The 15,767-nt window shown below is 41.0% G+C and overlaps 1 protein-coding gene across 1 annotated transcript in view; it reads right to left on the bottom strand.

Annotated features, from left to right (window-relative positions):
* Positions 1-15,767, bottom strand: part of POLK (DNA polymerase kappa) — a 1,256,064-nt gene that overhangs the window by 89,209 nt on the left and 1,151,088 nt on the right. The window contains exon 13 of the mRNA XM_044064442.1: positions 15,052-15,103. Coding sequence (XP_043920377.1) covers positions 15,052-15,103 — 52 coding nt within the window. The remainder of the gene's footprint in view (positions 1-15,051; positions 15,104-15,767) is intronic.

The following is a 15,767-nucleotide window of genomic DNA, read 5'->3' as shown; positions in this document are numbered from 1 at the left end:
CAGCTAGAGTGTCTTCTGTGTGGAGACATGCGTGAATGGGCGTACCTTCGTTGAAGGTTGTGCATCAGAGCCGGCAACTCGGTACGTAAAAATCTACTGCCAATTATTAGCTGTGGCGACCCCCTAACCGGGAAAAGCCGAAAGACACAACAACAACAAAATATATTACTGGACCCAAGACAATGTAAATGCTTTAGGTACAATAAGAGTGTACAGTATTTATTTTATTTTACATTTGTTAACTGGGAAAGTCCGACTAGACACAGATCCATTTTTAGTGGAGGCCCAGGGAGAAAATCTCCAAGAACATTACATACAAGGAAATTTTACATACAAAAACAGCTGTAGACATCTAATAAAAACATAGCAATGTTCAACTTTCTATACCATAATGTGCAGTTTTACAAGTTAAGAAAAATAAAGAACACAGGTCAATAATATTAGGAATTTAGACAGCAAAAAAATGTTTTTTTAAAGTAATGGTTATCTAATATTTAGCTTTTTGGGGGAGATGTTTATCAGAATTTCCAGGGAAAATTTAAGGTGTAGACCCCAAGTTAAGATTATTAGAACAGTGTAACTGTAAGAGTTAACCACAGGAGTATAGCATGGGCAAAGCCAGTTATTTAAGTAGTGGGTTTTCAGGAGCTTTTTGAATTGAGTAGTAGATGTAGTTGAGGTTATTTGGCTTGGTAGTGAGTTCCAGGTCCTTGCAATAGTGCAAGCAAAGTGAGCTTTACCAACATCATTTTTATGTTTAATGACATTTATGAGGTTTTGGCTACTGGAACTCAAGGCTCTCATCGAAGTGAGAGGCTGGATTAGATGCTGGAAGCTGGGGGTATTTTTTGGAAGGTAGTGGAGCTTGTGGGCTATTGAGAGTTGATTGAGTAGAAGTAGTGGAGACAGTTCAAACCAGTTGAGCTGCTTAAGGGCCAGACGTAGGGAGTTTAAGAATTACTTTTGTGGGATATGTAAGAGGCTTCAGTAGCAAACTTGGCAATCTTGTTGTAACAAGATTCCATTTTTCTTAGATCATTTTGGTGGAGATTTGTAAGGACAGGGGAGGCATAGAGAAGGATTGATAAGAGATGTATCCTTGCGATGGTTGCTTTGGTTTGCTTGGTCATAAACTGTTTATACCTGTAGTGGAGCCCTAGTTTTTTGTTTACTTTCTTGATGGTTTGAGCTATAGGGATGTCAAATTTTAGGTTATTGTCTATCTCAACACCTAACAGTTTAGTGTGGGTAGTGGGAGTGATTTTGATGTTGTCCATAGAGTTAACAGTAAAATTACTGTTTAGGGGAGGGGGTCGCCCAGGACCGAAAATAATTAGTTTTGTTTTTTTGGGATTAAGAATAAGTTTAATGTTGGTAAACCATGTTTCGGCTACAGTAAAGCACTTCTGGGTTAGGGTTTGGAGTTCTTTTAAGTTGGGGGTGGCAGAAATAAGGGCCAGTGGCAGATCCAAGATTTTGCGGGGGGGGGGGGGGGGCAGTCTGGAAAGTTGACGAGTGAGGTGAGAAAGAAGAACACCGGGGAAGGGGAAGTGAAAAGATCACCTTAACATATTCTATCAGCATGTGTGAAAGCATTGCAACATACAATCAGTTGGAACTCAGAGGGAGTGGACTTAGCATAATGGTTATGGTCTACACCTCATAGACGCAATGTACTGGGTTTGATTCTGACCTCTGCTTATTAGCTAGACTTAAAATTACCCTTCAGGGCAATTAGCCTAATATTCTCCTAGGATCCAAAGAACCTTGTGTGGCTGTGTTAGTGGAGGTACACAACTCCTGTCCAGCACACAGCATATTTACAGACATTACCAGTTGTTTTAAAACATACCTGGAAGATATGTTTGTATAACATTTTCAATCCATATATATATATATATATATATATATATATATATATATATATATATATATATATATATAGTTAATCACTGTATATTAAACTAGATATATATGGACTGAAAATCAACTAGATATATATGGACTGAAAATCTTCCACACAGACGTTTCTTACACTGTTCTGTTTTTGGACCCACTATACTTGTTTAGTGGGTGGTTTGAGACTTCGGGGATACCACGGAGATTACTTGAGTTATTTTCTAAAGCAAACCTGACATATGCATTGTGATATCCTAGCAGAGTCTCCCAGTGAAGGTGATATCACCCCAACAATACCCTTAGCAAAGTAAATAATTATTTATGTGAAACCAGCAAAGTTAATTTAAGTAAATCATTTTATGTGCCCAAGTGAAGTTCAGTTAATTAAAAAGAGCATAGCAAGTTAAGGAACTATATATTATGAAAAAAGTCCTAAAAACTAAGTCAGTTAAGTTATATGTAAAGTACGAAAACAAATCTAACTACTGCAGCATTTCACAAAGGACAGTAACACAAAATCTACTTTAATGTCTGATCAGACTAATATGCAAAGCCATGGGAAAGACTTATTAGGAAACAGGAAACCTCCAAACACTGATCCCATTTCAGTTTGGATTTGTCAAGGGCAGATCATGCTTACTCAGTTTGGTGGACTTTTTTGAAAAGGTTACCAATGCAATGGAAGAAGGTAAAAGGGTACACACTGCATACCTCAACCTGGTCAAAGCTTTTGACACAATCCCCCACTCAGGCATTGTAGAAAAGCTAAATAAACTGGGAGATACATCCTATTACACACTGGATTACCACATGGCTCATAGATAGGATGCAAGAAAACAAAATAGGGAAGGTTACCTCCACAAAGGGATGGGTCACCAGTAGAGTCCTCTAGGGTTCTGTGCTGGGACCTTTCCTGTTTAGATCTACTTCTCTGAATTAAAACTCAATACCAAAGGGCTCTGGCCGACCAAGATTGCACATGGCTGCAGGTTAGGAGCAGTCATTGAATCCCCAAATTACATAGCCATCCTGCAGGAAGGTTTATCCCAAAAAAAAATAACTGGTGCCAGAATCATGGACCGAAAATAAATGTCAATAAATGCATTATTGTATTCTTTGGGAAGTCATCTACCTCAGGGAAGAACCATAACGACATTAAGACCCTATAAGTAGGCTTGTTTGGATTTGGGAAGTTATCCGGACAGTGACCTAAATTTTAACCAATGTGTCTACTGAGGTAAAAAAATCCTTCTATATAGCACAGCTTATAAAAAAGGGGTTATGTCTTCCAGTAAGATGCAGATGATCTTTGTAGCCAGTGATTCACTGCCTCTGTACCCAGGAAGAGTAGGACAAAAGGGGTGAGGGACTATATCACTTGCTCCCTAGTTAGCAACCTGTGCTTCACCACAATACACTGCTTGCATCTCATTACTGAGCCTGTATATACAGCAATTAATAACTACTGCTAAGTAGGGCTTCTCCCTTATGCATTCTAGAGAAGCCATGACAATACTGTGAGACATGCAGATGGTGTATGTATCCTGCCAGACACTGAAGTATACCATCCACTAATTAGTAATGCAAAAGTCCTACATGTCTAAATCGTATGTCCATAACCCCGCTACCACTTAAACAGTAAAAAAGTAAAGTTGTGTACACTTACCATAAATGTAGATGTTCGAGTGTATTCACTGTTGCAGTCATTACATTTGGGTAATCTGCTGGCAAGTTTCCCTGAGTCGGCCTGAATTCCAAAGTCTTGGGTCCTGCATCGTTTGCCGTCTCCTCTTCCATGACGTCAGGGGTATAAGACATGCAGCAGACACCATTTTCTTTACTTTTTCTTGCCCCAGATGTCAGGTGCCCCCAAAAAGGTAGCAAAATTATGTATATATAAATACACGCATCAGTACAAAACTTCACCTTCATCTACAAGCAAATACACCACATAGGTTGTAGAAGATAGAGAAGGAAAGAAACTCCAGAATGAAAGGGGGATGGCGGGAGGGTAACCTGGACTGCAACAGTGAATACACTCGAACATCTACATTTATGTAAGTGTACACAACTGTACTATGTTCTTCGTGTTTCACTGTTGCAATCGTTATATTTGGGTAGAATCCCAAAGCTATGGCTGGTTGGCTGGAGCTAAATAGCATTAGGTGCAGCTATAAGGCCCTGCAGAACTGCAATGGCAAAGCCTGCCCTGGACTCCAAATAGCAGCCTCTAGAATGCCTTTGGTTGGTACTCCTTTGAGAAAGGCTGTGAAGTAGCTGCAGCTCTGGTGGAATGAGACCTAATGCCCTTGGGCATAGGTTTACCATGGTGTAAGTAGCAGAAACGAATGCAGTGGCTTATCCACTTTGATATAGCCTGCTTTGAAACAGCTTTTCCTTCTGATCCTGCAGCATATGCCACTAGTAATTGCTCAGTTTTTCTTTGAGCTTTAGTCCTGCTCAAGTAGAATCTTAGCTGTCTGTGCACATCCAAGGAATGCAGAATTCTTTCCCCCTTGTTCTGCGGATTTGGATAAAAGGTTGGCAGATGAATAGTCTGGTTAAGACCCACACTGGAAACCACCTTAGGCATAAATGTAGGATTTGTCCTCAGACACACCCTGTCTGGGTAAAATATGATAAAATGCTCTACAGCCATGAGGGCCTGTAGCTCTGAAACTCTTCTTGCTGAAGTAATTGCTAGTAGCAGAGCTGTTTTCCATGATAAGAACTTTATATCAGCGGTAGCAGCTGGTTCAAATGAAGGCAGGGTGAGCTTTTCCAACACATAATTGAGGCCCCATGAAGGTACTGATGATCTTCTAGGAGGCCTTAAATTTTTGGCTGCTCTAAGATACTGCTTTAGTAAAGGATGAGAAAAGATTGGTGGCTCTGTATTATAATGAGCCGAAATGGCAGAGGCATGAATTTTAATTGATGAAAAAGATAGGGCCTTGTCAAGCATCTCAGTTAAATATTGTAATATCCGAGGAATATTTGGTTCTGCTGTATCAGTTCCTTGTGCTTGATTCCAAGCACAGAATCTTTTCCATTCATCAGCATAAGATTTTCTAGTACTAGGCCTAGTGGCTTCCAAAATGACATCAATCACAGCCTTACTAAGAGGTGTTGCTTGTATAACTACATGATCAGCCATGCTGTCAGGTTCAGTGTCTGGAGTTGATTGTGCAAGATCTGATTGTTTTGCTGGGACAGTAGTTGAGGTCTTTGAGGTAAGGTCCAAGCTGGGTATTGAGACAAGTTCCTCAGGATTGGGTACCAGTATTGGTGAGGCCAGTCCGGGGCAATTAGTATCATCTTTGGTTTCTCTTGTCTGACTTTTAGGAGGACCTTGGGAAGAAGAGGCAGAGGAGGAAAGGCGTAAACTGATAGGTTTTTCCAACTGAAGGATAGGGTGTACACTTTCCATGCTTGTCTGTGATAAGTCCTTGTGCAGAATCTTTTCAATTGATAATTTTGAGGAGAGGCAAATAGATCTATGTCTGGGCTCCCCCATTTCTTTGTTATGCTGAAGACTTGTGGATCTAGTTTCCACTCGTGAGGATCCATAAGGTTTCTGCTCAAATCGTCTGCAAGAGTATTTTGCTTTCTTGGCAGGAACTGAGCTTGAAGATGTATTTGGTAAGTCAAAGCTGTGTCCCACAGTGTCATGGCTAATCTGCAAAGGGGTATGAGTGCCCTGCTTGTTTATATACCACATGACCGTGGTGTTGTCCGTCTTTATCAGTAGTTGTCCTAGATTAAGTAAGTCCTCAAAGGCTGTCAGGGCATTTTGAACAGCTAGCATCTCTTTCTGGTTGATATGTAGATGCATTTGTTTTGGGGTCCATATGCCCTGAATGCATCTTCCCGCCATGTGGGCCCCCCATGCATAATCTGATGCATCTGTTGTTAAGGTTTGGCTGGCAGGGGGTAGAGTGAAGACCCATCCCATGTTTTGGTGACATGCCTTTGCCCACCATAGAAACTCCTGCTGTAGGCAGGGAATGAGAGGAATCATTGTTTCTAGACTGTGACAATGTTGACTCCATAAACTTTTTAGGTACCACTGAAGTTTCCTCATATGCAGTCTTGCATATGGAATCAGTAGGATGCTGGATGCCATGAAGCCCACAGCCTGCAGAATTTGTCTTGCGGATAACTGGGTTTTTGTTGCCATCAGTTTGAAGTAGTCAGTCACCTTTGCTTGTCTGGCGTGAGGTAAGCCATCTGGGCAGTTTTATTCAAGCTTGCACCCAGGAATGTTATCTTTTTAGAGGGTACTAGTTGTGATTTGTTTTTGTTTACTGTGTACCCTAGACATGTTAGAAGCCTTTTCACAAACACCAGGTGTTGAAGAAGAATGTCCTTGTTCTCTGTTTGAATGAGACAGTCATCCAAGTAAGGATATATTTGAATACTTCTTTGTCTGCAAAATGCAATTACTGGTGCCAGGCATTTTGTAAAGACCCGGGGCACAGTAGATAAGCCAAAAAGCAGTGCAGAAAATTGGTAATGCATTAAGCCAGCCTTGAATCTGAGGTATCTTCTGCATGATTGTCTTATTGGGACATGCAGGTATGCCTCATTTAGGTCTAATGTCACCAGCCAAGCATTCTTCCCAGCATGGCAGAAGCTGCTGCAAAGTCAGCATTTTGAATTTTGGAATGTCCAGGTATGTGTTCAAAATCGATAAATCCAGTATTGGCAGCCAGGCCTTGTCCTTTCTGGGTACCAAGAACAGTCGAGTAAAAACCTTGTCCTTTTTCCTGTTCTGGTACTGGCTGAATGGCTCCCATATCCATGAGGGACGTAACCTGTTTCTGTGCCTCTGCCCATTGATTTTTTGGCAGATCTGGCCAACCGTTTGCCATTGGCAGAGTATGGAAGTGGAATCTGTACCCCTTTGATACTATGTTTAGCACCCATTTGTCCTGGGTTATTAACTGACAATTTTGAGCAAAAAGGGCTAATTTTCCCCCTAAGGGTGCTGCCAAAAGATAAGTGCTTGGTGCAGGTAGGGGGAAGTCATTGAGACGGTTTTCTGTAGGTTTGTGCTTTATCTCCTCCAGATTTGGAGGTAGAAACGCCCCATTGCTTTGACCTGTATGAATCTTGCGTCGGGTATCTGGAACCCTTAGGGCGTCTGGATTTGCCCCTTTGAGCTCTGTCTGACACAGGAAAGGACCAATTTTTTTGTAGGCCAGTGTCTACTGAATCTGGGTGGCTGCACTTGTAAGAAGTCTTTTACAGTTTGCATAGACTTAGCTTTGTCTTCCATTTTCTTTAAAACCTCTTCTGCATTAATTCCAAACAGAGTATCATGCTGTAAAGGTGCGTCTAACAATTTAGCTTTAACATGATCAGGCAAATTTTGTTCCTTTAACCAGGCATGCCTCCTAATCACAGATCCAGTAACTGCGGCCCTGCAGGAGGCCTCTAAGGAATCAAAACCACATTGCAAAGTATGCTTTTCAACCTGTTCAGCTGCATGCAATAATTTCTGCATTTCTTTATTTTCTGCACATTCAGAAATCATCATCATTTTCTGTTTTAGCAATCCCATAACATATTGTTGATACTTGAGCATATGAAATTGACAGTTTAAGGCCCTTATTTCCAAGGTAGCAGCTGTATAAACCTTTTTTCCCCATCTATCCAGTGCTCTTGAATCTCTGTCAGAGGGGGTAGGATTTTTTGTTGTTGAGGCCTTAACTCCCTTTGGACACTGTGAAATAGTTTCAGGATCAGCAGCAGGGTTTCTAAATAGGAATTTATGTGAGTCAGGGACCCTCTAATATCTGTCAGACTTGCTGGGAGCTGAAAGTAAGGAGTCAGGGGTCACGCTTGACTCAGAAAACACATCATCCACAAAGTCTAAAACAGGGGGTATGGCTAAAGGCTTGTGCTGAGGGAGAAGAAGGAAATCCCTGAGCCTCTTTTTTTAATCTGAGAAATCTTGACTTTCCCAGTGAAAATGCTCCATCAAAGTATGCAAGGGTTCTCCAAATGAATATTCCTCACGAGGTGATGCAGATGGCATAGACTCCTCTGCATCTGAATCCTCATAGGGAGGTACAGATAATTCCTGATCAGAAGAGGAATCAAAAGAAATAGAAACCTGATCTGAAGATTCATAACCAGTATCTTGCCTAGGCCTCTTATTTGGGGGGGGGGGGGGGTACCTCTGATCAAGGTAATAAGGTCTTCAGCCATTTTGATCATCTGTTTTTTAGGCATAGAGGCCTGTGCACGTGGCTCATGCGTCAGTTTTTTTTTGTTTTAGAAGTTGTTTTTGTCTTTGGTTTTGCAGCTGTCATTAGTTTGATATACAAATGTTGAGGTCTGAATACACCCTCAGAAGCCGGTGCCTGCTCAGCGGCTCCGGACCCAACCAAGGGAGATACATCCATTGGTCCAATATCTTGAGTATCTTGCGGCATTGCCAGACTCCACATGGGTGTCGGTAGAGGCCTGCGACTCGAAAGTAGCAGGTATCAGGGGCTGCGAAAGCACCTCACTGAGTACCGGCGAACCAGCGACTGGCTTAGGAGAAGCTTTGTCGGTTCTGGATCTCGACTGCCTTTCTCTGTCCTTTTCTTTGCGTTTTTTTATGTACTCCAGTAGTCTTGATTGCTATCCGATGACATTTCTGGGTAGTTAAATCTGTTTCCAAAACACTTTGAGGCAAAAATATACAGACGCTTAATAGTGCGTTGGTTAAATCTAGCACAAAACCGACAGCCAGGCACGTTGTGATCAGGGCCTAGGCAAGGAATAAAGTATAAATGGAAATCCTTATGAGGTATTTACTTCCCACAAGTATTACAATTACTAATTTTTTCTGACATCGGTATGGAGAAGAAAAAAGTTTCCCCAACAGGGTACTTAGCTTTAGTGAACACTTCGGTTCTGAAACTCAAACTCGAATATTTCAGTAGTCGGCCGGCACTTGTGAAATGCTTCTGCTTCGGGCACCACTCAGCAAAAAAGACTAAAGAAAATGGCGTTGGCTGCATGTCTTATACCCCTGACGACCTGATGTCATGGAAGAGGACACAGCAACTGACGCAGGACCCAAGACTTGGGAATTCAGGCAGACTGAGGGCAACCTGCCAGCAGATTACCCAAATGTAATGACTGCAACAGTGAAACACAAAGAACATCAGTAGGTGTAATAAATATTACACTGATCTCTGGGCAACCTCTGTTTGATTAGATGCATGGGCAATGGAGGGACTGGGTGGGGAAGATAGGAGTGAGTGGTCAATGCCAACACAATTTTCCTAGGGGAAGGGAGGTAGCCTAGGTTCCCTGGAATAGCTGCATGAAGTGCCTGGTGAGCTATATGCTGTAAGAAGTATACTTCTTAAGTTGAGGTTTGACCATGCATGGAAGAGAGCATGCACTTTCTTAATGCAGGAAATGCAGAGCTTGCACAGATACGCTTTGTTGTGGGAGGTGGGGCACACTCCCCAGCAGAAGTTTGATGCAATACTAGTGTGTTTTGACTCTTCACTAGCCTCAGGTATGGGTCAGATTGAGCCAAGAGAAGGCTATGGTGGATACAGCAGATCCAGTGAATTCACAGAGGAGCTGGTGGCAGCTGAACATCAGCTGCAGGGAGAAAGGAAATGAACACTCCACTGAACAGCATGTCATTTATCAGTGACTGTGCTGGCCGCTGGAACTTTACACAAACTAAATGAAGATATTACTGGGGTTTTGAAAGCATTTGTAAACCAGATCCTACAAAGTTTCTCAACAGTCTACTGTCAAATGCAGTGATGAATAGTCACATGCCTTGGATGCAGGCTGAGTGGACACCTGTGATGAGTGAATTTCACACTATATGCCATGTGCCAGGTAAACTGGGTACAATGGATCCCACAAGACACTGAGATCCAGAAACCTTTCACTGATGTGACTGCCTGTGCAAATTTATTCCTTAAGTTATTAGGTATTGTCACTACACAGATGTGTGCACGATCAATCCCAATAAAATTGTGATGCCAACAGTTGGCACTCTTGTGCCAATTACCAGACCATTGAAGGTGGTCAAGGATCATGAGTACACTCAGAACAGTGGGTATTTAAGTGGGAATGGGGATATGTACAGCAATCACAGTTAGTATGTATATTTGTAACAAAGGTGTGGGTAACAGCCCCCAACATCGTGCCAGCTTTCCTTCAGAACCTTGCTGTCATCACAGACACAACAGTAGGTGGTATACAAGCATGCACACAGGAGTGGACATTAACATAAGTGAACGTGTATTAGCTCACCTATAAAAGAGGTTGCATTGCCTAGGCAGCTGTGGGGGAACACAAAAGCATACATCCACAAACCCTGTCAGGCATTTAGAATACATGTATACTGTACAATCTTGTGCGCAGACTTGCATCTCACCTCCACAAGATGATACTACATGACTGCAGGGCGCACAGGATGACAGTCTACTACCACCATCACCACCTATACTGAAATAGCCATCATCAGCATTAGCTGATCATTGAGTAGTAGTCTGTATATGTAGTTAATGTACTTTAAGCAATACTCCATGATAAATATATCTAAGTAAGCAGTAACATTCCCTCCATGGTGCACCCACATCCATGCCCCAGTGATTCTAAAAACGGAGTTGTGTTTTACTAAGAGTAACAAACAGACATTATCTATTAATTCTTGTCATTGCTGTGAGGACCCTCTACTATCCCCACAGCAGACCAAGGTCCTGGACCTCCTCCTCAGCGTTGTGCTTAATGACATTAAATTCTAGAATGGCTGTACTCCAGCTTCCATGCCCACCAATGACATTTACATCCCAGACCACCTCAACCCATCTGTACTGCCTCAGCTCAATTGCCATCTTGACCTATAAGAAGGGTGACATCTGTGTAGTGTATATTAACAGTCATCTCAACCTCCTGCATGATAAAATTCATATTTGTTTTCTAGCCACTCACTGAAACACAGGTGACAAGACATAAAGTAACTGTTATAATGGCTAAATTCTTCCACACGCATCCAAACAAATATACAGGCCAATAAGAAAAGCAGGCCTAAGGAATATACATGGTAGTAAATGAAATGCTTAGCCACATTCTTTCAATTTATTTAATAAAATCTGCTATCCATACTCACAGACTGGACCTATTTTAGCTACAGCCCCATTAATACAGCAGGATCACAGCAAGAAATGGAGTTAAAGTTGAGGCTAATGTGAAAATTACCAAACTGTGTTATGGGAAATCAAATCTAAAAATATTCACATATATAAAGTAACCAAATCGTGTGCAGCCTCATAAAAAATGTTCACTTACAGTCATGGAATATGCAACACTCACTTGTAGAACTGCTAGTTAAAATTCCACGAGCGAGTGCGGAACATCTGCGTTGTCACATATGTGTGCAATGCCGGGTCTTCCCTTAAAGGAGAAAACTCTGGCACTGCGGATGTAAACACGTTACGCACTCGCAAGTGGAGAGATTTTATTTTTTAAAAGCTTTTTATTTTTTTCTGCCTTCAGGATGTGTGGGTTAACCAAAAGGGGGAGGCGAGCGCCTCTGCGCCAAAGCCTGAATCCGCGACTGAGGGTTGTGTCATCTGCATATTGTACGATAGATGTGGTAGGTGAGGAAGAAGAGATATGGTAGGTAAATAGTGAGAACAGCAGTGGGCCTAGGAAAGACCCTTGGGGGACTCCTGTGGATACTGGTAGTACAGGGGACAGCTGGTCTTGCCAAAGGACTGCTTGCTGACAGTATGATAAGTAGCTAGTGAACCAAGACATAGAGGAGGAGCTTAAGTTTAGATTAGAAAGAGTTTCAAGTAGAAAGCTTTGGTTTACCAATGTCAAAGGCTTTTGATAACTCTAAGAATATGGGAGATATGAGTAGTCCCTTGTTTCTGTGGTGGTTAACTATTTCAGTAAATGATAGCAGTGTTGTGATGGTGCTGTGACTGCCTAAAGCCGTGCTGAGATTTGGAGAGTAGGTAATTTTCTAGGAGGTAATGCAGTAGCTGGTAGTGAACAACTCTTTCTAATATTTTTGATAAAGGTGACAGGATTGCGATAGGACGATAGTTGGTGAGTTCTAAGGATCTACATCCTTTGTGTAGTGGAATATGTGATATTTTCCATAAGGTGGGTACCTTGTATTCTGCTAGTGATCTATTTATGAGAATGGATACAGGATAGGCTATTGCTTCTGTTGCTATTTGAAGGAAATCTGCAGGTAGGTTTGTCAGCTGCTAGTGTGGTTGGTTTGAGTTTTTTTAGGAGTTTAAGGATTACTTTTGTGGTTACAGGGTGTAGGGAAAAGCTGGATGCATCATTAATTTGTTTTGTATTTGGATGAGTAGGAGAACATGTGGTTGTGGGGCTGCTAGGGGTGTTAAGAGTTTTTGCAAGAGTTTGAACTGTTTTGGTAAATAATGTGTTAAACTGAGTGGGACTGTTGTCCTGGTTGTTTGGTAGCACTGGGGTTGGACTGGAGGGTTTTCCTGGATGCATTATACAATTTATTATGACCCAGAATTTTTTAGGGTTGTGAGCATGTTTTTCTTGTATGGTTTTGTAGTAGTTGAGTTTATCTAATTTAATTTGTTTTTTTAGCCTTATTACGGAGTTCTAGATATATTTGTCTGTGATTGGTAGTTTTGTTTTTATGAAATTGGGTCCAAGCTTTATTCCTTTCTTTCATTGTAATTTTGGCATCTTTAGCTAGCCATGGGGCATAATTTGTTTTTATTCTTATGGCTCGGGCGGGAGCATGATGATTTAAGATTTTTAGGAAGGTAGAGTTAAAGTAATTTACAGCTTCATCTAGAGGAAGTTGTCTTGGGGGGGGGGGGATCCACGCTGTCTTGTGTGGGGGGGGTCCAATTGCAACTTTTTAGTGCATTTTTGAAGCTAGTAGTTATAAAGGTTGTTTTATTGCGAAAGACTGAGGCTGGGTTGGTTAATGTGTTAGAGTCTATTTCTAATTAGGAAGGTTGGTTGATGGTCACTTAGACTGCCGGGGAGACATCCTGATTGTTGTGCTAGAGTGGGGTCAGATAACAGTATCCAGTCTAGGATGGATTCACGTTTGGAAGTTTTGTCTGTTCTGGTTGGGGTAGATATAATTTGGGTAAATCCGTGGAGGTTAATGTGGGTGGATGGATTATAGTTAGAGCAGTTAAGCCTGTCAATGTTAAAGTCTCCTAATAGTATGGTTTCTTCTGGTAGGGAGTTAGAGATCCAGTTAAGTAGGCTTTCCATAATTGTAATGTCAGTGCCTGGTGGGAAAGAGCCACCTGCAATAATTATATGTTTGTTGGAATTAAGTTTTAGTTTGCCAAGAATTAGTTCTATGTGTTTAACTTCATGGCAGTTGTAATCCGATTGTTCTAAGGTGAAGTGATTTTGGAATAATATTGCTACTCCACCTCCCTTTTTCATTAGTCTATCTGTGTATATAATATTATAGGCTGGAGGTGTAATTTCATTATTGCAGTGTTCTGGATTAAGCCAAATTTTTGTCAGTACTGTTATTTCTGGTTTATATAGAGCTAGTAGGGCATGTAGGTCTTGAATTTTGTTAATTATACTTCTTGCATTTATGTTAAGAGGAGAGATGAAGTAGGTCTGTGGTAAAAGGGATTTACCTGAATTGGGTTAATGTTGGATGATGCAATGGGTCCTGGAATGGGGTGTATGTCACCACAGCAGGTGAGTTTTGTGAGTAGGTAAAGGTACAGTTTAGATAATTTGTATATTACGTTAGTTTGTTTTACAGAAGAGTAAGGGTTAGCTTTGACTGTTAGTTTTTCGTGTAAGTAAAAGAAAAACTGGGTGGAGTTAAGGTCACAGGGTGACACAGGGAAGTTGTTTATTTTTAGGGCACTGGATATAGCCTCAGTTTGCCATTGGGGTGGGGCAATGATATGAAGTTGGGTATGGTAAGAGGAGAGGAAGGAAAGTAGGAAAAGAGTTAAGATAGTTAATGAGTGGAGTACCGCTTTAGGTAGTAAGGGTTATGTGCAGTTCATCTTGTTAGGCTTTAGAGAGAGTGGGGTAAGTGTAAGGGTAGTAACTGTGGGTTGGATGTTTCAGTAGAGGTGAAGTGGTAATGGTAGAGTGGAGTGTGTAGCTATGGAGATGTGAAAGGCGGTGTGAGAGGAGATTGGGATTTGATGATGAGTGTTGTCTAAGTATAAATGTAATTGATATGGGGTGGGTGGGAATGGGGGTAGGGTAGGGGAGCTGAGTGAGCATAGCGAACAGAGCAAGCAGAGCCAGGAGCCCAAGACACTTGAGTGGTTGGGAGACTATCAGTGGTAAGAGAAGAACAGCCAACTACTTTAAAGTTATAGCCTGTGGAAGTAAAATTTATGGACTATTTAGCAGGAGAAGAAAATCGAGAAAGTTACAGGTTATACAGCAGGAAGAGAAACGGGGTAATTAGCAAGAGAAAGATAGGACAATTTGAGGTTTATACTGCAGGAAGAGACATGTCAGTTACAGAACTTTAAATAATAGTGTTTTTGGCTCAGGAAGTTGGTGTTTGGTCAGGAAGGGAAGGAAGAGGTGGAAGGTACACTCAGGGGAAAGGTGTATTAAACTTTTGTAAGTTAGTAAATATGGGAGAAGACGCTTGCCGCTTTACCGTACTGCAGCGTTAAAGCACTCTAAAGACCCACTACAGTAGTTTAAAAAACTGATGTCACTATATTAGGTACATATGTTTGAGATTTTTAACATACATGCACTAGTTTCAACTTAGTTTTTTGTTTTCCTTGCAGGGTCCAATAATTTTGTTGGCCGGCTTCATTTATCTGCTTATTTTATTGGTGGAAGAGGGGAAATCATTTTGAAACGAGTGGTCTTCTAACACGATTGCAGGAACGGCAGCATCTATGGGGAAATGAGTGTTTAAAAATGGTGCCTCACACTTTTTATTTTTGTGCTCAATCTGCCTATAAGGCTTCCTTAAAATGCCAGCCTTCACATGAATGAAAGGCATACTGGATACATCAGAATTTATCACTGTCATGTATAACAGATTTTATCTGAGGGCAGACATAATATGGAGCAGTCATTTCTAACTTGAAAACATGTATTATTTGAACTTGAGCATTAACACACAAATCTTTTAAACATTACCTTTTATTCCTTGCCACAGAACTTGCTTTTTGGAGCTTGTTTGTTGTCATCCCTGCAAATTGATAAGAAAAGTGAATGATCTCACCCTGCATAAACACTATTCATTATGGCTAAACCCTACCACTTTTTACACAATCTTCAAAGCCACTCAGTTATTTATTAACTTAAAGTTGTACATTTGCTCAAGAAAATTAAAAACAATATATGCAGTGAAAAAAAAAACAAACAAACATAAGGCATGAACAAAAATAAAGTAACCCATTGCAATAAGAACTATTCATGATTCGTGGCAGATTAATGACTATAAGCAGATATTTCTTAATGTCTTGTCAGATATTTAGGAGCTTCATCAGACATGTAATAACTTTGGCAATTAAAACATTCTACATATTCTGTGCCACTTCTTCAATACATTACAGACAGAGAAATCAGACAATTTTTTTAAAAAGAATCACCTCAGTCTGTGAATAACTTTTATATTTAGTGGTCATTCTGATGACTTTCACTTTTATTGTTAAGTTTTGCCATAGCACAAAGGAATAGGATCTTTCTCAGCCACGGTAATTTAAAATATAATAGAATGGGAAGTGGCCAAGAATTTATCTGGACTGCAGGTTAGAGATTGCCTTCCCTATCAAGAATTGATATCAGAGTGTAAGCAAAGAGAAAGAAACGGGGGGGGGTTCCTAAACAAAAGACCAGCATTGGTAGAGTTT

The sequence above is a fragment of the Protopterus annectens genome, chromosome 2.part2, assembly GCF_019279795.1.
Source record: "Protopterus annectens isolate FY-2018-M chromosome 2.part2, PAN1.0, whole genome shotgun sequence".
Taxonomy (NCBI): Eukaryota; Metazoa; Chordata; order Ceratodontiformes; family Protopteridae; genus Protopterus; species Protopterus annectens.
This window is presented reverse-complemented; position numbering and strand designations above follow the sequence as displayed.